At 36.1% G+C, this 22,766-nt stretch overlaps 1 protein-coding gene across 2 annotated transcripts; it reads right to left on the bottom strand.

Moving 5' to 3' along the window:
• Positions 1-732: 732 nt before the first annotated feature.
• Positions 733-21,420, bottom strand: LOC128862970 (uncharacterized). Of its 2 annotated transcripts, none has more exons than XM_054101829.1 (3): positions 21,253-21,420; positions 2,468-3,710; positions 733-2,210 (listed from the first exon to the last, which is right to left on the bottom strand). In XM_054101829.1, exons 2-3 carry the CDS (start codon positions 3,663-3,665, stop codon positions 1,159-1,161), a joined length of 2,250 nt encoding a protein of 749 aa, XP_053957804.1. In that variant the 5' UTR covers positions 3,666-3,710; positions 21,253-21,420; the 3' UTR covers positions 733-1,158. The 2 variants fall into 2 exon arrangements, with proteins under 2 accessions (XP_053957804.1, XP_053957803.1); XM_054101828.1 differs by lacking the exon at positions 21,253-21,420 and adding an exon at positions 4,235-4,411.
• Positions 21,421-22,766: the final 1,346 nt, after the last annotated feature.

Raw genomic sequence — 22,766 nt, 5'->3', positions numbered from 1 at the left:
GATGAAACGTGGTGTTTCCAACATGAACCTGATGGGCCGAATGGAAGGCCCCAGACAAGCCACCACCCTAAAAATCGCATTTGGAGAAGTCAAAAATCAAGACGATGCTGATTTGTTTTTACCATTCCAAGGGAATTGTCACAAGCAGTTCGAAGCCAATGGGCCAAACCGTCAATGCAATTTTCTATCTTTGCATTTTGAAGCGTTTGTTGTATTGCATTCGTCGAATTCGCCCTGAATACCGCGAAGAAGGAAGCTGGCGCTTATTGTATGATAATGCACCATCTCATCGATCCACTCTTGCGACTGAATTTTTTCGACTAGAAATCGCATTTTACCCATCAATCACTCACCGTATTCACCTGATATGGCAACCTGTGACTTTTACCTATTCGGAAAATTGCATTTGACCATAAAAAAAAACGTTTTGCGTCCGTAGAGGTCAACCAAAAGGATTGTACCCTCATCCAAAAGGACATTGCGGTTAATGACCTGAAACACTCTTTCGAAAAGCTTTTAGATTGCGCAAAACAGTGTATCGAAGCCATTGGGGACTATTTTGAATAAATAAACTCGAAGTTATCAGAACAAAGCTCCTATCCCACTCCATATACGAGTATTTTCTTTCCCGCTTCGTAGAGCGTCAACTATCCACTCTTTTTAAAACGAGCCCAAACTTCACAATTCTCAATAGCTTCATTTTAGCACAAGTTGATGATGTACATATCTACATATTTTCCTCATTTTATACTAGCACTAAATTTCTTTATTAATAATATTTATGTAGTTTTACATTATTAAATTCATTTTGAGTTAAATTCACATTTATTTTTATAATCGATATACTTCTAATTTCTACGTTTACATATATACACACAAGTAAATATAAAGTCGATATCAGCAAGGGAGTATTTTTTCACGCTCGTGACTGAAGAGAGGCAAAACATTTAATTTTTTTTATTTATTTAATTTTTTTGTTGTATGAAAGCTTCATTCTGATTGTCTTTCAGCTTCAAAATATCCATATTAGTTTTTCTACGAAGAACTCCTATTTTACTTTTTTGCTTTCATTTACGCTCCCACTCTTTCTCTTTGATGTCAGTGCTTCTCGCTGTAGAACGCACGTTATTTTTCTAGTGCACTGTAGCAGCGCCAGTGTTAATGCATGCAGTAAGCAACCAGCAATGTCAATAGTGTGGAAATGCCAAAACTGGCGTAATTGGTTGCTGCACCAGCACGTACCAAACCGGAGCTCTCGGCCAGCGCTATATTGGAGATGGACCGCCGCGCGTAATAATTGCCCGGCAATTTCATGATATCTGGCTGATGGCCGGGACTGAGTGGTGCTAATGCAACCGAACCCTCTGGCACTTCTATTGGGCGCAGCTCGGTATTGAGTGGCGCTAATTTAACGCTAGTTTCCGCATTGCTAATAGGTGCTGGAGCCGTTGTGGGAGCGAGAGTCGTTGTCGTCGTTGTTGTAGAGTCCGCTGCATTCGTTACGGTAGGTGAAGCAGTTGGAGCAGGTGTCACCTCAGCCGGCGGTGGAGCGGGGTAGCAAGCAATTTTTTCGACTTCAATAGTTTTAGTACTGTCAGCAGGATCTGGCTCAGGCACACGTACAGGCACACAAATTATTCCACCAGCTGCTGGAGGTTGCTCGGGAACAGCAGCTGCACCGGGAGCAGCAGCTGCACTCGGTGCGGGGACTGCATCAGAGGTAACAACAGGAGCCGTAGCGCCAGCATTTGCGGCAGGTGCGGCATTGAGTGCTGGAGCAGCAACAGCAGTGGTGATAGCAGCACCTGCAGCGGCAACGCCCATCGCGGCTCCTACGTTGCCACCATTTTCAGGTGCTGGTGTGTCAAAGGGTGCAAGTTGCGGTGCGCCTGGATTTTGTTGTGCGGGTTGCGCAACATTGGGTGATGGTGCATAATTTTGTGGTGCATTGGGCTGAGCTGCAGCCGCAGGCGCCGCTGCGTTGGTTGTGATGACTGTAGTACCGGAACCGGCATCTGTAGTTGTCACAGAGCCAGGCGGGCCATTGTTGATGATGATGATGCGGTCATCTCCCCCACTGGCCGGAGGAGCGCTACCACCACCGCTATAACCACCGCCAGCGGGCACGCGCTCGATAACTTTCGTCTGTGATGGTGTGAGTGCATAGCCCAGAAGAGCACCTCCTAAAGCGCCAGCAGCCAAACCAGAACCTGTGGGGTGAGAAGAGAAGCGTAAAGAAAAAGATGAGAAAGGATCTTGGAAATTGATGATCGAGGAAAATTAAAATAAAACTAAAATTTATTTAAATAAAATAAATTTAAAAAAATATATAAAATAAATCAAAATAAAATGAAAAAATTAAAAATGAAATAAAATTAAATTACCTATTCAAAATTAAAATCTAATGAACTTAAATGAATGGGGGCAGAATGAAGTGAAGGAAATAATGATTGATTGCGTCACTTACCAAATCCCAGACCCGATGACGACCTAACGGGAGGTTGTGCATAATAAGTTGCACCAGCTGGTAATGATGAGCCGGCCGGAAGAAAAGTAGCTCCTGCAGGCACTGCTGCTGCTGCCGGATAATAACTAGCACCGGCAGGTACTCCACCAGCTGAGGGATAATAAGTAGCTCCTGCAGGTACATGACCTGCTGGGTGATAGCTAGCTCCAGCTGGCAAAGCCCCTGCGGAAGGATAATAAGATGCACCAGCAGGCACTGCACCGGCTGGGTGATAGCTTGCACCAGCTGGCAGCGAACCGGCTGGGTGATAGCTTGCACCGGCTGGCAGTGAACCAGCTGGGTGATAGGTAGCGCCAGCGGGCACTGATGAATGATACGTGGCACCGGCCGGCAAATGCGACGGTGAATTGTAATAGGTTGCACCGGCAGGTAAACTTTGCTGTGGATAACTGGATTGTACACCTTGCACATTAGTCCGTTGTATAGGTGTATAGGAGCCCCTACCAAAGCTGCCAGTCGAATTTGCGCGTGGCCGATATGTCTGCGCCGGTGTCATTGAGCCTCGATAAGCTGTATTAGACGAAGCAGCGTTGCCAACTGGTGCGCTGGGATTATAAGTCTGGGCAGGTGTCATCGAGGCACGATTGCCTGTGTTAGTCGCGGCCGCATAGCTCGGTGGTGGTGCGTTCGGCTTATAAGCTGAGGAAGCGACTGGTGCTGAAGCTACAGGTGCGGTCGCCTTGTAAGCTGGCGGTGGTTCATTTATATTTGTACGCGCCCCACCCACTGTATTGGATGACGAGTAAGCAGGAGGTGGACCTTGTGATTTGGGCACATTCCATCCGATAGGCGATGCAGTGGCAGAAGGGCGCGACTGTGTATGTGTTGGCTGCGAGTGACTTGTTATGGAACTCTGCGGTTTTGGCGGGGACGAATGATAACCGCCACCATAGGTGAGTTTTGTTGCATCCGAATGCGAATAAGAGGGACGCGAAGCTGACGATGATGTATGAGAATTGTAGCCGCCGCCATAAGAGCTATGCGAAGTGGATGAAGTGCGGCGTGGAGTGTATGAACTGCTGCTGCTGGAGCTGCGACGACTGCTACTGTAAACACGTTTTGCGTCGACGAACAAGCAATTCGATAATAGGAGGCAAATAATGGTCATGCAGAAGAACCTGAGGCGCGTTGGACTCATTTTGATAGCTTTTGAGGAGCACAATAGTGCTATCACTACCACTTGCTGGAAATACATAAGAGCATAGCATATAATTATTGAATAAAAGTGGAAGTGTTTAGCCGATGGGTGAACTACAAAAACTACAAAAGGGAGGGTGGCATACGCTGCGTTAAATAACTACTAAAGCACTTTTTGTCAAGTTTTGACAATTTACTCAGTTCTTATTTAATTTTAATAATAATAATTTCTTATGGAAACAGAGTTCATTCTTGTACAAAATTTCAAACGTCTGTGCATATTAAAAAAACAACATTCAACATTTTATAAAAATTTCATATTTTTAATCACAATTTTTGGAAAAATTGTTGGTATGCAGAAGCAAATGCAGAACTTTTAAAATTTGAGTGCTTGAAATTGACTTGAGAGCCATTCTCTAATGAGCTCTCTTTCTTATAATTTCATGTAAAATCCGAATCTGCAAATTATCCCACCCTAATGTACATAAACAAGAGGAAATATTTATCTATTATAAAACACATATAAAATTTTTATGTATGCATCTAAAAACTGCATTTTCTTAACTTAACTGCACATTGCCGATAACTGCGCCATTTCATTTGTTTAAGCGGATAATTGAATAATACACTGCACACTATAAAGCTGGGTTCTTTTGCTCCATTAATTTTTCGTAATAAAACCTATTACTCTTCGCCTTATCACAGATTCTCTGAATTGATCATCATCATTTCAATTCAAATAATTACCGCTGAATTCAAGTAAACTAAAAATAGCATTCGTTAAATTTTTTGAAGTAACCGATCATTTACGTCTGTGTAAACATGCAAGCGAATAAAACATAACAAACGATTCATTCAAAATTAAAAAAAAGTATAATTAACAATTTATTTATTTAATCTTCAAAATAGACCAAGATTTTATGGTACAAAATCAAAACTTATCGCAAATGAATTTGGCACAAAGACTGGCATTTTTGGTAAATACCAATGAATTTAAGGAAAAAAAACTCAAATTGATTAAGGCGGGATTGTTGTTATATTCACAGAACTTGCGTTTACCAGTGTGGCAATCCATCGAAAAACGGCGGAAGCAAAGTTATACAGCTAATAAATATTTGCTAGAGTTTCGTTACAATTTTTATATGAAAGCCTTTCCTCCTCTTGGTTTGAAGCTACTTTGAAATATTTGATTATTTTCCAAACTAATAAATTATAATTTTTTCAGCTGTAAATCACTTAATGTAAATTTCTAAGAATTTCGTGTACACCTATCTCTAGTTGTCCCGCTCTAATCAATATATATGTAACGTACTCTATATGTATGCCCACGAGTGCATCTCCGTACATATACAGTGGCGGTAAAAATAAAAGTAATTTACTAATATATATATTTATTTTTATTATTTTTTTAATATAGTTCATACTAGAACAAACCCCATATAACTTAAAGTTATGAAATTAGTACAATTTTGGTAACACTTCGACAAATTTTCATACTCTTTAATCACAATTTTTAGAGGAACAAAAATAAAAACATTTCGAGCATTACTTATATGGCACCGGCAAGGAAAATAATTGTCAAAAATCAGCGTGAATTTTGAACCACTTTGAATTTGCATGATAGAATGAGCAGTCGCTCACACCCTAGTGGTTACCACCTTTTCGCTTTGTACTCTTAAAATAAGAAACCCGTTACATTTAAAACGTCTTCAAAAATGCTAGTTGATTCTGTGAATAAAGTATCTAACGCAGAATTCTTTCGAAATCAAATTTACGACAAATTAAAATTTATTGGGGCATTGACGCAGCAGTTCCCAAGTTTAGTAACTATAATTGATTTTTTTAGCAATATTTAAATAAAGAATATTGACAACGAAATTACAAAACAACGAAATTTTTAGTAGGAGGGATGTTTATTTCTTGCCAATAATTCAGCTTTGTTCATTAATTTTATTTTTATCTTTAATTTTACTTAAAGTATACCGCTTTGGACAGAGGAATAGCACACTTCAGAAGACAGTTATTTTTACACAAATTTAATTTATAGCCGAATGGGCTGGTGGGTAACTACCATTCGGAAATCAGAGAGAACGCAGGTTCCAATCTCGGTGAAACACCAAAATAAAGAAAAAAAAATTCTAGTACTGGTCGCCCCTCGTCAGACAAAGGCAAACCTCCGAGTGTATTTCTGCCATGAAAAACCTCCACATAAAAAATATCGGCCGTTCGGAGTCGGCATGAAACTGTGGGTCCCTCCATATATGGAACAAAATCAAGACGCACGTCACAAATAGGAGGTGGAGCTCGGCCACACCCAAATCGATTGTACGCCACGTGATTTTTTATATTATATAGTAATTTTTGTAAAGAAAATTAAAATAAATTTTTTTATAAAGTTTAAGTACTAATAAACAATGGATAAAATTTTTTGATATTTATTTCTATTGTTATCCCTTCTAAAAACAGTTTTTCTTTTAGCGCATTTTTGGCGCTGCTGGACGAATGTAACTCCTTAGGTTTAGGAGTTTGTAATGAATTTTGTAATTTTTTGTGTTCATTTATGAATTAATTAATGTTTAAAATTGTGTTGTCTCAGTCTTGTCAAATATCATATATGTCGATTTTTCCAATGTCTGGCTACTGCGACGAAATGTATGAGAATTAAAAATGCGCCCGATTACGCAAAGCAGCACCCATAAATAAATCGAATATAAATAAAAGTATTGCATTTCATAAAACAATATATTTACTTTTAAGTTTTAAATTTTTCATTCAAATTATTTATAGTAAATTTACACTTCTAAATTATTTATGAATTTTAATTATTTATAGAATTCAATTATATTTTATGGTATGAAAAACATAAAAAAGTTAAGTATCCAACAACTAGCGTATTCCCCCTACAAGTATTATACCAAAATTTAATGGGCTGCAAAGTTGCATACCCAGAATTTTTCTAAAAACTCCGACTGAAAAGTATGAAATTTTGATAAAATATGCATGATTCTTTTTGAAATTGTCCCTATTTTGAAACTTTTCTCCATATGGTTTTTGTTGCAGTGTGAGCTCTGTTTAAAAATAAAATAAATAATAAGTTTAGAACATAAATAAAAGAAAAAAACAATTCATAAAAAATTAATAAATCGTAAAAAACTTGGTAACATGACGCGTTCTAACATTTTGACCGCCACTGTTTATAATATGTCTCTGGCTTTTACTATTTATTTAGTTGTTTTCGCTTGTCAGTCATAATTGAGATGGGTAAATTTAAAAACAAGCAAACCATTGTTGTATTAGAGCTGGAAAAGTGCGCACTGGAATTCGAATGAGAAGCCTTCAATTTGCTAAATTACGTTGCTTTTTATTTATTTATAAGCATGCATATATTTATGACTAAATTTTCGAATAAAAATGGCTACTTTAGCTTGTGTTGATTTTAATGGGCCATTTGCAGATAAGCGGCCCCAGTTTTTAACTACCAAATGGGGGCCGCCTGGATGATGTATGAATGGAGTAAATATATTTTACTCACTTGAACATAAATATTTCAAAGTTGAATTAAATGAGGTGGGACAAAAGTGAATTCTTATAGTCCGTGAATTACTAAAGCGAAATACAAAAATAAAACTTTTATTTGCATCAGAATGCATAATTTTCTCGATATTCTTTTGTTTTTTCTATTGCGTATTTTCATTGCTGGTATTCTTTAGTTTTCAAATAAAATTGAAAATTAATTTATTGCACTAGGCAACAAAATATCCAACTGATATTTTTTTCTATGTTAATTATTTGATCTGCAAGCCTCCTTAACCAATCAAAATTTTATTGTGACTAGTAAATTTTCTTTCATTCTGTGGACTAATAACGCCAATCAATAAATTTTAATGCATGCCTTAAGCATTACTTACTTCTATCAATATTTAAAGTGTATTAGGAAGAAATTTTTAGAATTTTTTAACTTTTTTCTAAAATAGAAATTTTTTACAAAACAAAGTCGGAAAACGAAGGTACGCTGCCCGCGTAATTTGAAAATTCTCCTTACTTTCTGAACACACTTTGTACATTAGCTTGCTCCTAAAAAAATATCAGAATTTTTTTTGTTTTTAATTGCATTTAGAGTAAAAAATGTACCAGCAAACTTTATGAAATAATAGTAACATTGCGGAACAAAAATTCTTGTTGCCCAGTATTATTTCCATTTCGTTTTTCATCGAGCTACTCAGCATAAAATAAACATTAATTTCCATCAAAGCGGATACTATTTGCGAACTATAATAAACTCAGTGCAATTATTAAATATTGAGCTTGCATGCATTCAAGTGCGTTTGTATGTGCGTGTGCTTGTATTGTTCATCCGCATATTGTTAAACATTTACAAAAACGCCGATATGCAGTTGATGTGTCATCGCTTATTCATCAAGTTTACAGCGAAACAATTAGAGGAGATGATAAGTTTTTCAACCTCATTTCACTTAAAAATAATTGCATGGAAATTTTTTTTTTGTTTCGAGTTCGGCAAATTTTCTCAGTAAACTTCGAAGTCAGCAGCTGACAACTACATTTTCAATGCATTTATCTATACTAATATTATAAAGAGGAAAACTTTGTTTGTTTGTTTGTTTGTTTGTTTGTTTGTTTGTTTGTTTGTAACGAATAGGCTCAAAAACTACTGGACCGATTTTAAAAATTCTTTCACCATTCGAAAGCTACATCATCCACGAGTAACACGGATTACATTTTATTTTGGAAAAAAATAGGGTTCCGTAAGATATTTGGATTTTTCGGACACAAACTGAAAAAAATCATATATATAAAATAAAGTCAACTTTTTGTGTGTGTTCGCTAACCGGCCGCGTCTGCACCGAATTAAACCAAACTTACCCACATTGTTAAGAAGGTATTGAAGATGGTTTCCGTATAGTTTGGATACCTATTGGTGGATAGGGCTCGAGATATAGATCAAAACGTGGACCCGGGTAACCTTCGGATGTGTATGTACAATATGGGTATCAAATTGAAGCTGTTGGTGAATGCTTTAGTACAGAGTATTTTTCATGCCGCTCCGTGACTAGGGTCTCGAGATAGAGACCAAAACGTGGACCCTAGAATGTGTTTGTACAATATGGATATCAAATTGAAGCTGTTGGCGAATGCTTTAGTACAGAGTATTTTTCATACCGGTCCGTGACTGGGGTCTCGAGATATAGGTCAAAACGTGGACCCGGGTAACCTTTGGTTGTGTATGTACAATATGGGTATCAAATGAAAGCTGTTGATAAGTTCTTTAATACGGGGTAATTTTCATACCTATTGATGACTAGGGTCTGGAAATATATGCCAAAACGTGGACCCGCCGTGTCTTTGCACCGAATTAAACCAAACTTACACACATTGTTAAGTAAGTATTGAAAATGGGTTTCGTAAAGTTTGGTTGTAATTCGGAGCACTGGCAACGGGTACAGCGTTCTTTTGAACCAGCCATAATGTCGCTTACTTTTTTAACGCTTGGGGCGGAACTGAACTGTCAAATTGACAGTGTGAGTTACAATGGGTCAATATTTCTTTCTGATTTGGATGCCATAAGGAAAAAACGTAAGTGCAACATGTAAAAATTGTTTGTGAATTTTTTTGGAGTGGATTTTGGAACAGTGAATAATTTCTTACGAAATTTGAGAATTTAATGTGAAATCCGAATGAAATTATGTGTTCGTGAAAAAAAAATTTTTTTCGTTTTTTTTTTTTGAAAAATATAAATGGATAATGGTTAAAAAAGCTCCAATGCTTAATAAAACATATAAATTGAAACGAAAAATTCATGGATGATCAGGAAAAAAGACGATTGTTTATTCATATGCGTTGATTTGAAATTTAAAAACAATCTTCTTTTTTCCTGATTTTCAATTTATATTTTATATTTACTCAAAAACAAATAGAAAAACAAAAAATATTGTTTATGCCAAAGCGCTTGAATAAAGAATAAAGAAATAAATAATACGAAAATCATATATTTTCTGTTCTAAACCATATCTATTCTATTTTAGTGTGCCCAGCGAAGGGGGCCGGGTTTGCTAGTAATACTATAAACTATTTAATAAAAAATGCTATGGTTGATAGTATTCACGGTGAACGAAATGCAGAGATGAGCCAAGATCAGACCGTTAACCGGCTCTCAGCGATTTTGAAAAAATCAGCTGATTGGCGGTATCATGAAAGCAATTTGTTTATGAAAAAACTAGATTGTGTTGGAGATATATAAAACAATTAATAAAGTATTCGCTCATGTTGCTTCGTTGCCGTCTAAACAACAATTCACGGGATAAGTGTGAAATGAGTGAACTGAATTCAGCTGCCAAGTTGCCGGTGAAGTGGTAGCCGAAGTTAAATATTCTCACAACTTTGCTTCGGATTTCTAGCCAGGTACTGTGTGCCAGTGTTCAACCATCCACCGTTTTTAGCTATGTACATGTTGCAATATTCATTGAAAAAAACAGGAAATCTTTAAGCTGTAAAAGAGAAACCGACACATGCCTTTAGAGCATACATAGCATTGTCCAGTTGGTGAGGAGGGTACATTGAAAGTGACAAATATCTGTGAAATCAAAATGAAATTCTCCACAGCTTTGATGTAATTATTTAATAGCCCCATCTCGCATTTTATTTGTAGTGCAAGATGGCGCTAAATTAATTTTGTTTATGAATAAGTTTTTTTACTAAATAAAAAAAATGATTTTGTGGGATGGAAATTTTTATTTTGACCTTTAGGCGCTCCACTGCTTGTCTGTTTGTATACTGCAGCTGTCCAGTTCACAAGTGTCAAATATGATTTACCATTGCCATTTGCAAAAATGATAAGTCTTCCCATAGAATGCTTAATTTTGCGCCACTTATAGGTCTGTAAGTCTATGTAGGGCTATAAGCCCTTTTTTTAAGTATATTCGAGTTTGTTTTCTAATTTGTGGTGTGTATTAATATGTCGAGCTCACGTTTTTAAGCTGCCTCTAAACGATTTATGATTTTTATGACAATCTCATGTAATTTTCATGCCAAAAATACGGTCGGAAGTTTCCTACTAGTTCTATGTGCAGAATGGGCATTGAATACGGGACTAGCCGGATGATAATCCGACACAAACAAAATCGTCAACGGCGTTCTGAGACAGCGCCATAAAGAGTATGCCAGAGATATCAAATCGTTTGATCTTCGAGTCAAATGTGCAGATCATTTCTAGAGACAAATTTATCACTGAACGCTTTTTTCGATATTTAAATTGATAGTTTTGTGAGTAGTGTGCGAATGACGTCATCTTACGGTAAACGAAGGTCTGTAAAAACATATTTCCGGAAGTTTTGCAACAACAAAAAGAAAACAATTTAAGTGTCTACTGCACAATAGGTTAAGCTGCATGCTCAATATAATTTTATGTTTGCGTATATGTGCTGTGACTTATTAAAGCTCATAAACTCATATTCACTGCAAAAGCGTAAAATCAATTCCATTTTTAATTTTATTAATTTTATATTTTTTTTTTATATTAAAATTGCATCATATCGTTACGCATGCACTACTGTCAAGCTCAAGTCTCTCTCTCTCTGTGTCTCTCTGCCCAGCTGGCATTGTATACGCCTACCGATGTGTGTTTGAGTATGCCAATCAACAACTCTTATGTGGTTGGGGTTTCACTCGAATGATTAGTTAAATGTGTCAGTGACAAATGAAGCTGTAGTGGGAAGCATAATCAGGTAGGCAACTACTATCGAAAGCTTCCACATGTAAAGTGTGAAAAACCATTAAAAATATACAACTAAAGAAACATATTTACAATCTCACTTGGTTGTATGTAAATATGATGATATATAATTTTACTCTTAAGCAGTTAATTTTCACACGGAGTTCATACATAAGGATTTACCAGGTGGGTATGCACAAGTAATCGTGTACAAGTGTAACAAAGGCTCGGTGACTTATTAGTAAAGGAATTGCTTTAGTTTATGAGTAGCTGGAATAATGAAAATGGAATATAGGTAAATGTATGGAAACATTTATTATCATACCTATGCATACACATATGCTCACATAATTAAGTCATTTTATCTTTTTACAATATTCGCTATATTTTTCATGCCAACATTTTTTTAGTTATTTTTTTTTTTTAATTTTATGTTATTTAAACAATCAAATAATTTTTAATCATAGTTCCAAACTTTGCACAAAAGTCACAAGAAATTAGGGAATTTCAGAAACACGTATCAACGTGTTCAACTTTGAAATCAGAATCTTAAGAAAACATCTGGGTATGCACTTTTATCACCATCATCATTGTTAGCTCAACAACCCGGTCCCGGTCTTGGCTTGTTGCATCATTTGTCTCCAGTTCGATTTATCCCTCGCCTAATTTCTCCAATAAAATATACCAAATAGCCCGGCGTCCCGATCTGCGCCACGCAACCATCGGAGTTTTCGTCTTCCTTTAACTCTATTTCATCTGCACATACCCAGCAGGATTTTCTTCGGTGACTATGATTTGTCTACCCTTATAATGTGACCATCCCATCGTAGACGAGATTGTCGTGACAATATCCGGGGGGGTAATATAGTACAATATTTGAAGCACATGATGGAATCGTATTCTCCAACTGCAACAAATATTTTTCGTAGGATTTTACGCTCAAAAACGTTGAGTTTTTGTTCAACGGTATTGTTTAGTTTCCAAGTTATTTAAGTTATTTCGCTGGTCTTCCAAGAATGCGACGTTTTAGCAGCGCTATAGTCGAATGGATTGGTGCGTGACTACCATTCGGAATTCAGAGAGAACATAGGTTCGAATCTCGGTGAGACACCAAAATGAAGAAAAACATTTTTCTAATAGCGGTCACCTTTCGGCAGGCAATAGCAAACCTCCGAGTGTATTTCTGTCATGAAAAAGCTCCTCATAAAAAATATCTGCCAATATCAATAAACAAATTAGGGTAAAAGGGAGCACATTCGCAGCTGGGGTACATTCGCCAGCACCCGTTTTCTCTAAATTTATCAGTGATATCCAACATTCATGGTCGATATATTGTACTTCAGTTGACCACCTCTCGTTTAACGTACCTTGACATTTAAAGTTTGCAAGTGATCGTAAACAGTCGCGTATATTCAATTTCTTGCATTGCTGTAGAAACCTTTGGATGTAAGTATATTTTGAAATAACTTTGTTAATTTTGATAAATGGCAAAAACTTGTCATAAGTGTGATACCGGCTATATTTCCTTAAATAAAGTTTAAAACTAGTTTTACAAAAGTGCTGTGGAGTGCAAAAAAAAAATAACTTTTGTAAGAGTGGCTGCATCTGCGGCATATTCGCCAGGCTACAGGTGGGGCAGTTTCGCCGTCGGTTCTGCCCCATGGGGTCAATGCACCAGTGGCGTATGTGCCCCATGGGGTAAATGCGCAACTGGAAAATGTAACCTACCCATGAGTTAGACTCAGATAAACTTATATAAAATTTTACGCTTAGGTTGTTAGTAGCAACATGGTTCGGTACTATAAGAGAAAAACTAACTGTAGCAATTTGGATGAGGAAAAAATTAAACTTGCTATTAAGGATGTTCTTGCAAAAAAATTTAACGTAAGCGAATCCGCGCGAACATATGGCTTAAGTCGCACTACATTAAGAGATAGAATAGCAAAAAAAAACCCAAGCACTGGATGGCTCTGGAAATTCTTCAGACGACGAAAGATTCCCATTCTTTTCAAAGTACAGCTCCAACCAAGTATTTACAAAGAAACAGGAAAATGAAATAGCAGAATACTTCAAGGTGTGTTCTAACCTTCATTATGGATTCACGTACAGCGCTGCGCGGAAGTTCGTTTACGACTATGCCGATGTGAACGACATAAAAGTTCCTGTAACTTGGAGAAGTACCAAAGCAGCAGGAATTGATTGGATGCAAGGCTTCATGAAGCGAAACAAAGATTTAAGTTTGAGAAAACCTGAAAACACGAGCTTTGCACGTTTTACGTCATTTACAAAAGCAGCTGTAATGGCATTTTTTGACAATGTAATATACAAACTTTGTATAGTAAATATTCGTTCGATCCTGGGGACATATATAATCTTGATGAAACTGGTATAACCACAGTACTTCCCGACAACTTTGTAGACATAACTGTAGGACATGCCACTGCTGATGATGTTGAACCGGTCACTCCTTGTGAATGTTCACCCATACCAGCTCCTAAAAAAACTCCAGAACAAGTTCGCCCTAAAAATTTCTAAAATTGGCAAGTCTCGTAATTCTTCAAATCTAAGAAAAGGTTCATCTAAAATTCTTACATCTACGCCATCCAAGGAAGAAAAAGAAAATACTGAATTGAAAAAAGTACGACCACGCAAAGTAACCAAAAGGAACTTGAATTCAAAAAAACGGATATCATCGGCTGAAACATCAGACGACTCATTACTTATAAGTTTTGCAGATACAGATAAATCAACTGGATCGTTCGTTGACACCGAGGGCTTGGACTTAAATAATTATGTTCTTGTGCGTTTTGAAGGTCAAAAAGATCAATTCTATGTTGGTCAAATAATAGGCGAGTTTGAAGACTCATTCGAAATCGAATTTCTACGAAAAAAGACGCAATCATGGGTATTCCTGAACCCATTCATCCCCCTGGTACTTCTCGAGCTGGTGCAACATATGTATTTGAATCAGATTTAAGACAATTTAATGTGAAGTAAAGTATATACTTTATCCCGAACTTGGAATTTTATAGATTTAACAATTTCTCTTACTTCCCTCTTTCCCTTCCTCTCATTCTCTCTCTATTATCTGCTCTCCACTCTTATCCTTCTTTCTCTGCCTCTCTCTCCCCCCCCCCCCCCCCCCCCCCTCTCCTCATCTTTCTCATTCTTGTTCTCATCCTTTGGTGTTGAAAGAATGTTTATTAAAAACTATGAGTAGCTATACTTTTTTAAAAAGCATTTTGTTCATCGTGGCGGTTTTACCCCATCTCCCTGGCGTATGTGCCCCATGGGCGGGGCAGCTTCGCCAATTTGGGTAACTTCAAATAATCTTTAAAAAAATATATAGAAACATTGAAAAATTACAAAAGAGAAAAAAACAAAGAAGATAAGAAATGAAGGTTTCCAGGTAAGCAAATATCAAACCAAAAAAAAATATTTTTTAGTTTCCACAGCAGTTAAAAAAAATGGCGTATGTGCCCCCTTCTACCCTAAATGTCGTTTTCTTGGGTATTTTCAAGGATTAGTCTAAGGGTAGAAATTTGGTTTATAGTGGGCCTTCCTGATTTGAAACCAACCTGATAATTTCCTACTATTTCTATTATCTTCATAGCAGATGTTAAGGAGAGTTATCGATCTCTAGTTTTCACACTTGAATTTGTCCCCCTTCTTGTGGAATCGGCAAATTATTCCGACTTCCCATTACTCTGGCATACGCTCATCCTGCTAATCTTTTTTAAATACGGTGAATTTTTGAAGTTTTATAGCTAATTTAATTTTAGTAAATTTAATAAAGTGAAATGTTTGTGCTTTACACGAAAAAAAAAACCCAAAACAAGTAAATGCACATATGCATGTAGCAACATTGTAGTTATAACTTGAAGGTGATGGTTGAGTTAGTGAAACAACTAACCAAGTCGCATCTCGCACAAAATTGCCGAGTGTTTATCTCTTCAGATAAATATCACAGTTTTCCTTCCCAAACTATGCCAATCTACTTTACTTGCTGGGAAAGGCAACTGGTTATGCAGAATTCTATCTTATATCTATAATCTTTTAAATTGTAAGCTTTAATTTTTAAATTATGATTGGAAATACATGAACATTGAACTCCTATGGGAAAAATTCACTACCACATAAATTTTGTAAAATTGTTTAAAGATCGATATTAGTTAACCACTTTAATTTCCCTTTACAAATGTCCAAAAAATGCTACCCTGCGCTTTACTTAAAAAGAAGAAGAAGAAGAAAAATTTTGTTTAATAATTCTTTTTTTGTCACCTTAATGCGCATATTCCTCATTCTCAATATGGTGGTAAATAGCCTTAGAATTCAAAAGTACTGCAGTCTTCTTCAGGTTATCAACTCGCAAACCTTAAGGGGGGAAGCTGGTCTAGAGCGCAAAAAATGGGCATATTTTATGAATTTATTTTGTCTCAACAAAGGAATCAATCGAAAATCTGTGAAATAGGTTTAATAATATAGCTTTCATGGTACAAATACAAAATTTTTCGTCTGAATTAATTTCAAAATGGCCGCTGTCCAGCAGTTCTCCTAAGGCGCCTTTTTTTCTAGTGGGTCCATTGCCGAAGACGTAAACTCCTTAATTTTTGTCCTGGATCAAAAAATAAAATTTTTTTAGTTTCTATATAACAACAGAAAGAGACGTACGTAGGATTTTTTCGATATTTTGTTTTTTCGCGAAATGGTGCACGTTTGAACAAAAAGTTACAATTTTCACTATAAAGAACGACATAAAATTGTTGATTAAAAAAAAACTATGTAATATAAATAAAAAATCCTACGTACGTCTCCGGAGAAAGGTATTTCGAATGTATTGTCAAAATTTCGTAAGAATCGGTAAAGATTTGTTCGAGTTATGTCTTCGGCCAGTTTAAAAAAAGTGATTTCGAGAAAAACGCGTTTAAAGTTGTAAGTAGCGTTCGGGCATACCTGCCGATTTTTTCAAAATTCTAGACCAGCTTCCCCCCTTAAGAGATACTGGTGACTGGTGGTAATTAAAGTAATGACTCCTTTGTATCTCTGGTAACTTAGCTTATTCAAGCTCATAAATTTACTTTCATTTTGGATGGCTTCTATTTATACTCAAAATGAGTCCAAAGTAATTATTGTGCATTAAATCGCAAAATTTAAAAGATTTTTTAGCGTTGTGCAGGGCTGTAAAATGACACAATTTATGGAGATTTAATTTACCAAAAAAAAAATTCTTTCCAAAAATGTGATTATTTGCCACTTTCCAAAAGGTAAATTTTCAAATCAAAAATCTTTAGTGCTTTACTGAACGAAAGAAAATGTGAATGCGACAGAATCATTTCCAACCGTACATGCGTGAATGCGACATTTAAAATCATGCAGTACTACTAATACTTCCACTACTATAAAAAAACAGTATAATTAAGTAATTGAACGCTATGATCCAGATACTTTCAAACGTCATGAGCACAAATTGCCACTTTGCTGATTTCTGTGCAATGCGAGGGTGGCTGTAAACTATTTCAATTATTTCTACTCACCGTTTGAGACTGAATGAATGAATCTACGCACGCAAAGATCTGAGCGTTCACTCAATTTTAGAACTCTCGATTTTAGATTTTTTTCAGTCTCTTATAGAATACGTTGATAAGTAAATTCGTATCGCTCGTTTGCCGGCAGAAAGTCATAATCCAAAAATATTATTTTTAGGTAATTATGCAAAAATAACACCTGCTCTTCTTTTATAATAAATAAAATAATTCATGGTGGTATCTATTAATAATATTTCATAAAATGGAAATTTGGCTTTTTAAATTGAAAACTTTGAAGCTGCAAATATCCCTCGTATTTGCTGTGAGAGAGTGCAGAATTAAACCACATTATATGCACCATTCGCCAACGAGAAGAAAAATTAAATCCTAATACTACATATGTATGTATGCAGTATCGGGTGTTTTATTAGCTGCATGAGAACTGTCGATACCAATAACTATGGTTTGACAACTGAGAATGGCAAACTGTGTTGATATTTCTGTTCAGTAAGGTTTGCGACATAGACATAGTGCAGCGAATAGAGATCCAGCAGCTACGTTGGCTAGGTCATGTCGTCTGAATGGATACAAACGCTCCGGCTCTGAAAGTATTCAATGCGCCACCAGCTGGTGATTGCAGAGGAAGAGGAAGGCCAGCTCTACGTTAAAACGATCAGGTGGAGCAGAAATTGGTTTCACTTGGAGTTTCCAACTGGTGTCGGTTAACACGAGAAAGAAACGACTGCTTTATTAAACTTGGTCAAAATCGCGTATCAATATTATTATCGCGCCAATCAATAAGAGGAAGAAGAAGAAGGTTTAACAAGTCGTCATGAATCGTTTAATGCCAGAACAACGCTTCCAAATTGTGGAAATTTACTTTGAAAACAAAATCTGTTGGCGAAGTTTATAGAGCGAAGTGTTGAAGAAGACGCCGAAATGTTGGTTCGTCGTCGTTCCCAGCCAGTTGGCCTTTCTCCTTCGATTACGTGGAAAATATTGCGAAAATCTTTGCTTACGTACCTGGAAAATACAGGTCGTGCAAGAATTGAAGCCAAATGACCCTCGTTTGCGTCACATTTTTGTTGATTGACGAAGGCATTCGACACCAATTTGGCTAGCATTGAGTAGACGAGGAGTCCCACTGTATAAGAGCTGCATAAGCACTGCGCAATGGTACCACAAGCAAAGCATTCACCACCAACGCTGAAGTTAGACAAGGCTGGGCAAACTCGTAAATTTCCAGAAAAACCAAGCTCAGGATGTTCAACGCATGTGTCAAGTCTACGCTCCTATAGACGTGGTTTGTTTCGAAATTCAATGCTTCACCAACAAATACGATAATATGCAGAATATTCTGGTACATCACAATAAGTGATGAAGAACTTTGGAGAGAAACCATCTTACGCCAGCAAACATGCAGGAAATGAAGTTGGATACGGTACGCTCTTAAAAAACTGTCCCACAGCATCACAAGAAAGGCCCTAGAAGGGAAGAAGAAGCCGAGGCCGGCCAGAGAACACCTGGAAAAGATCCGTCCTGCATGACTTATCCCACATAAACATAGTTAAAAAGGCAAAACCAAATAAAACGCTTTGAATTTGATCCATAGCACATCAATTGGTCAATGAAGCGTTGGAAAAATATTATAATTTCGTATGCATCCAAATTTAATTTGAAATATTCGGACAGAATACGAAAAGTTCGCTAACCATGAAATAAGCGGTTAGGTCCGCCTTGTTGTCAAAGTACAGATAAGCATGGCGGAAAGGTATAATGAAGTGAGACAGTCCTTCTGTATTTGGAATTGGAGCGCTGTATCGAACACATAGCATATTGGATAAACTTATATTCAAAAATATCCTTGAGAGTGTAACTCTTTCCCTTTATAAAGAGTAGATTATGTGACCATGAAGTTCCACATTATAACGACGCAAAGCACACCGCAAACCTCGCAAGAAATTGGAGAGCATCTAAAAAATTTAATGTGTTAATCGAAACTAGAGCAAAAGCCTGGCTAAGTATTTCTCCAGCAATCATTAACAATCTTATACTTCTACAGGGTGTGCCATATAGCGTTTGCTTTTTGAACCACCTATTTTTTTGAGAATGGTAGCACAAATGACATGTCAAATGTATTAATAATTTACTTAAAGGTTTGACATTTACGAAATGGGACGCTACACGCTTGAACAAAATTGGGAAATATTGAAAACCCTTCTTCTTCTTTCCTGATTTTCACATCGGTGGCTACGTCAATAAGCAAAATTGTCGGATTTGGGGCTCAGAAAATACACACGTTACTGTAGGGAAACAAATGCATCCACAACGAGTCACTGTTTGGTGCGGTTTTTGGTCTGGCGGCATCTTCGGCCCATTTTTTTTTCGAAAATGAGCGAGGAGCCGCGGTTACAGTAAATGGCGAGCGTTACCGTGACATGCTCAACGAGTTGTTTCCAAAAATTGAAGAGGATGACATGGACGACATTTGGTTTCAACAGGACGGTGCAACTTGTCGCTCTGCCAAAGTTACACTCGAACTTATGGCTGCCGTCTTTGAAAACCGAATATTCAGCCGAAATTCCGATATCAATTGGCCGTCTCGGAGCTGTGATTTAAGCCCGTTGGACTATTTTTTGTGGGGTGCCGTTATGGACAAATGCTATGCGAACCATTCAGAGACGATTGATGGTTTAAAACACGAAATCGAAGTTGCCATTCATGAAATTGGAGCCCAAACAATCGAAAATGTGCTTAAAAATTGGGTTGATCGAATGGCCTACTGTAAAGCCAGTCGTCGCAGTCATTTGAACGATATTATTTTTCATTCATAAATGACAATGTTCAATCTTCAAAATAAAAAAAAACGTTTGAAAAAATATTGATTAGTTTTTTTTTATAGCCGATTCAAGAAGCAAATTTTACATGGCCCACCCTATATGAAGATACATATCTCATTAAAAGTGGTTATGCTATAAAACACCCAGTAATAATAATTCGTCTAATATAATATATTTTTGTCGCACTGAACATGGAATATATGAACATATGAGTGAAAGAAATTCTATGATTGTTTATGTTTTCTTTTAAGAGCTATTTACGCCTCATTTTTAAATAATAAAGATGATTGTGACAATAATAGGCACCAGTCCATTATGTTTTGTCCAACACTGTACATGCTTCACACACTCTTACAGTTTTGGTATAGATGACGAGATCTTGATTACTAGATCAACAGTTTTATTGACTGTAGTTACAGATTTCGCTGGAAAACCCTAGAGCAAAAAAATATAAATGCCTTAAGTTCATACCACTGGTGCACATACAAGTAGATTCCCTTTGTTTACTTTTTGAAAAAAGCCGAGAGCCAAATATACCTAATTGCTTATCGGCCCGAGGGGATCAAATGTCGGATCAATGATTGGCATTGAAATTTCAAGTGAAATATAATTGAGTCTTACTTGCACAAATTCTTGGAGAATTTAAATGGAAAATATATGTGTATGTATGTAATATAAGTATATACAGAAAGTACAATAAATGCATATGTTGTGTACATATATGGAAGGTGGCGCCAAATTAATCAACATTTGGTTTTTGACTAAATAAAAACATGATTTTGGGTGATAGAAATGTTTAATCGAGTGCCAAATCGTATATTCATGGGCCCCCGCTTAAGAATTTCAACATTAAAGTACTTAAACAGTAATGAAAAATTCTTTGCTATGTTCAGTTGCTTCATACGTATTTGTATATATGTATACATATTTTTAATTATAAGTGATGGGCACAATTTGATCAATGGTTGCACATAATTTTTTTTTGTTTGTTTTAAGAAAGTTATATAATTTTGCATTAATCAAAGTATTTTAAAAATCCCCTTTTAACACTGCTCATCACATTTCTACTATTTTAGATTAAAATAAATATTAAAAATAAATAAAATTGGCAGACGTATCCACATAACTTCTCGAAATATTTGCTGAAGAGCACAAAGTGCAATAATAATAAAATTAACAACAAACATTTCCATTTAACAAGCTTAGCAAAAATTATTTTCTTTGAACTTTCTCCAATGCTTTTAAATTCTTTTTAGAAATAATTGACAACGGCCTATAGATATTTGGCCTCCAACACACTTTTGTAAAAAAATATAATATTGACGTATCCATAAATGCTGGTACATAGTTTTTCGTATTGCGCCACATATCATTTATTTATTATTATTTTATTGTTTTTTTAATTTTATTTTATTTCAAAAACCGGTAGTATAAATTCATGCTCATAAATATTTCAAGCGTAATTATTTATTCACTCACTTCACTGCCTTCACTTACTTGTTTTTATTCACTTGTTGCTTCTGTTGTTGTAGGCGTGTTATGTCTAAAAAGAGCAGCGCTTTAACGCACGCTTTGTACGCTTGATTGTACTATTACGATTATTTTTGGTTATGTATGGATTTGTACCCGTATACAATTTTATGTTCGCTCTGTTCAACGCTTGGGAGTAAACTAAACTCGAGATTTTTGCGCGCAGCTGCTACTGGACTCGTTCGGGTCAGGTTGACTGAGTGTCTTTGTCTATTTCATTTAATTTGAATCAGTTTTTATTATCATCAACAGGTACGGATTTACGCTAAGCGATAACCCAGAGCGCTGTGCAAAACGCCGCCTCAACAACTAAAGTCTATATAAAATATCATACTCAAGCAAACGAAAAATTATTTATTTGAAATCAAAAGTCTTTTGTATTATAAATGAAATGGAAACACACGAAAATTATTTTTCACATTAAAAAGAATTATAAAATAGCAAACAAAATAATGAATTGAAACAAAATTTTAAGGTGAGTCTTCATAGGTGCATTGTGCGTGAAATAAAATGTATCAATTAATGTAGATTCGTGAACCAAGAAATAAATTCTTCTTAAATCTTTCTACCTCTCACAAATTTCTCTGTGATTCAAACGGTGAAATCCAATAATAACTGGAAATATTTCATGAAACTTTTTATACGCGCATGCTATCCGCCTTTTTTTTGGCAGTGGTTGGCAAACAGCAAGCTTTGGTGCGTTCAAATAAGAAGTAACTGTGCGCTATGGATTATAAATCAGACGTATTTAGGCCAGTGATGGTAAATGTAGGGAAAATTCCCTACATCTAGGGATTTTTGTCGAAAAATGTGGGTGTAGGGAAAAGAAGGACAGATTTTTTTAGCTCTGTAAATTTAGGGAATTTTCAAGAAGGATAGAAAAAATTTTAAAATAGCGGGGTAAAATTAAAAAAGTTCATTTAAAATAAAAATCTGCAGAAAGATGTCATGCCAGACTTCTTTTCCTTATGGCAGCATACTCTTAAATGCGTTAATACGGCAACATTGCTGTTTTTTTCTTCGTTAACGCTAGCACGATTTTTTCTTGTCGCGAAAATTGTTAGTTGTCCCACGTTTTCTGGTGCTTTTCACTTTTGAAGTAAGATTACAATTATTTTAGTTTTGGCTTTTTTTATATTTAAAATGCATATATTTTACAGAAATGAGCTCCTCCTCTTCGACCGACTCTTCGGAGGAACACCAGGAAAAACAGTGCAAGTATCGGAAACAAAAGTTCAATAACAAGTGCCTTGACGACGAAGTATTAGTGGCTAGTTTGAAACTGTGGCTAACGATCCATTTAAATGCAAATGCACTGCGTGCGACAAAGTTTTGAGCTGTGGCAAGTTTGATTTACAGAAGCACGCCGAAACAAAAATGCACCAAAAAATATGCAGGCAATTAAAAAGACATCTAAAATAAACAGCTGTTTTTAGAAAAACCGAGTAAACCAAATGGTTCCAGAAATTTCGAAATAAGAT

Source organism: Anastrepha ludens, chromosome 5 (genome assembly GCF_028408465.1).
Source record: "Anastrepha ludens isolate Willacy chromosome 5, idAnaLude1.1, whole genome shotgun sequence".
NCBI lineage: Eukaryota > Metazoa > Arthropoda > Insecta > Diptera > Tephritidae > Anastrepha > Anastrepha ludens.
The sequence above is the reverse complement of the archived record's forward strand: the minus strand, read 5'-3'. Positions and strand labels throughout refer to the sequence as shown.

Bases quoted from the DNA above. Each gene is read 5' to 3' on its own strand.
- LOC128862970 (XM_054101828.1), bottom strand. From the start codon at position 4,264: ATGAAATGGCGCAGTTATCGGCAATGTGCA. The intron at 3,711-4,234 runs GTTAAGTTAAGA...ATGTATTTCCAG, and splicing joins GCAGTTATCGGCAATGTGCA to CAAGTGGTAGTGATAGCACT. The intron at 2,211-2,467 runs GTAAGTGACGCA...CTCACCCCACAG, and splicing joins GTCATCGGGTCTGGGATTTG to GTTCTGGTTTGGCTGCTGGC.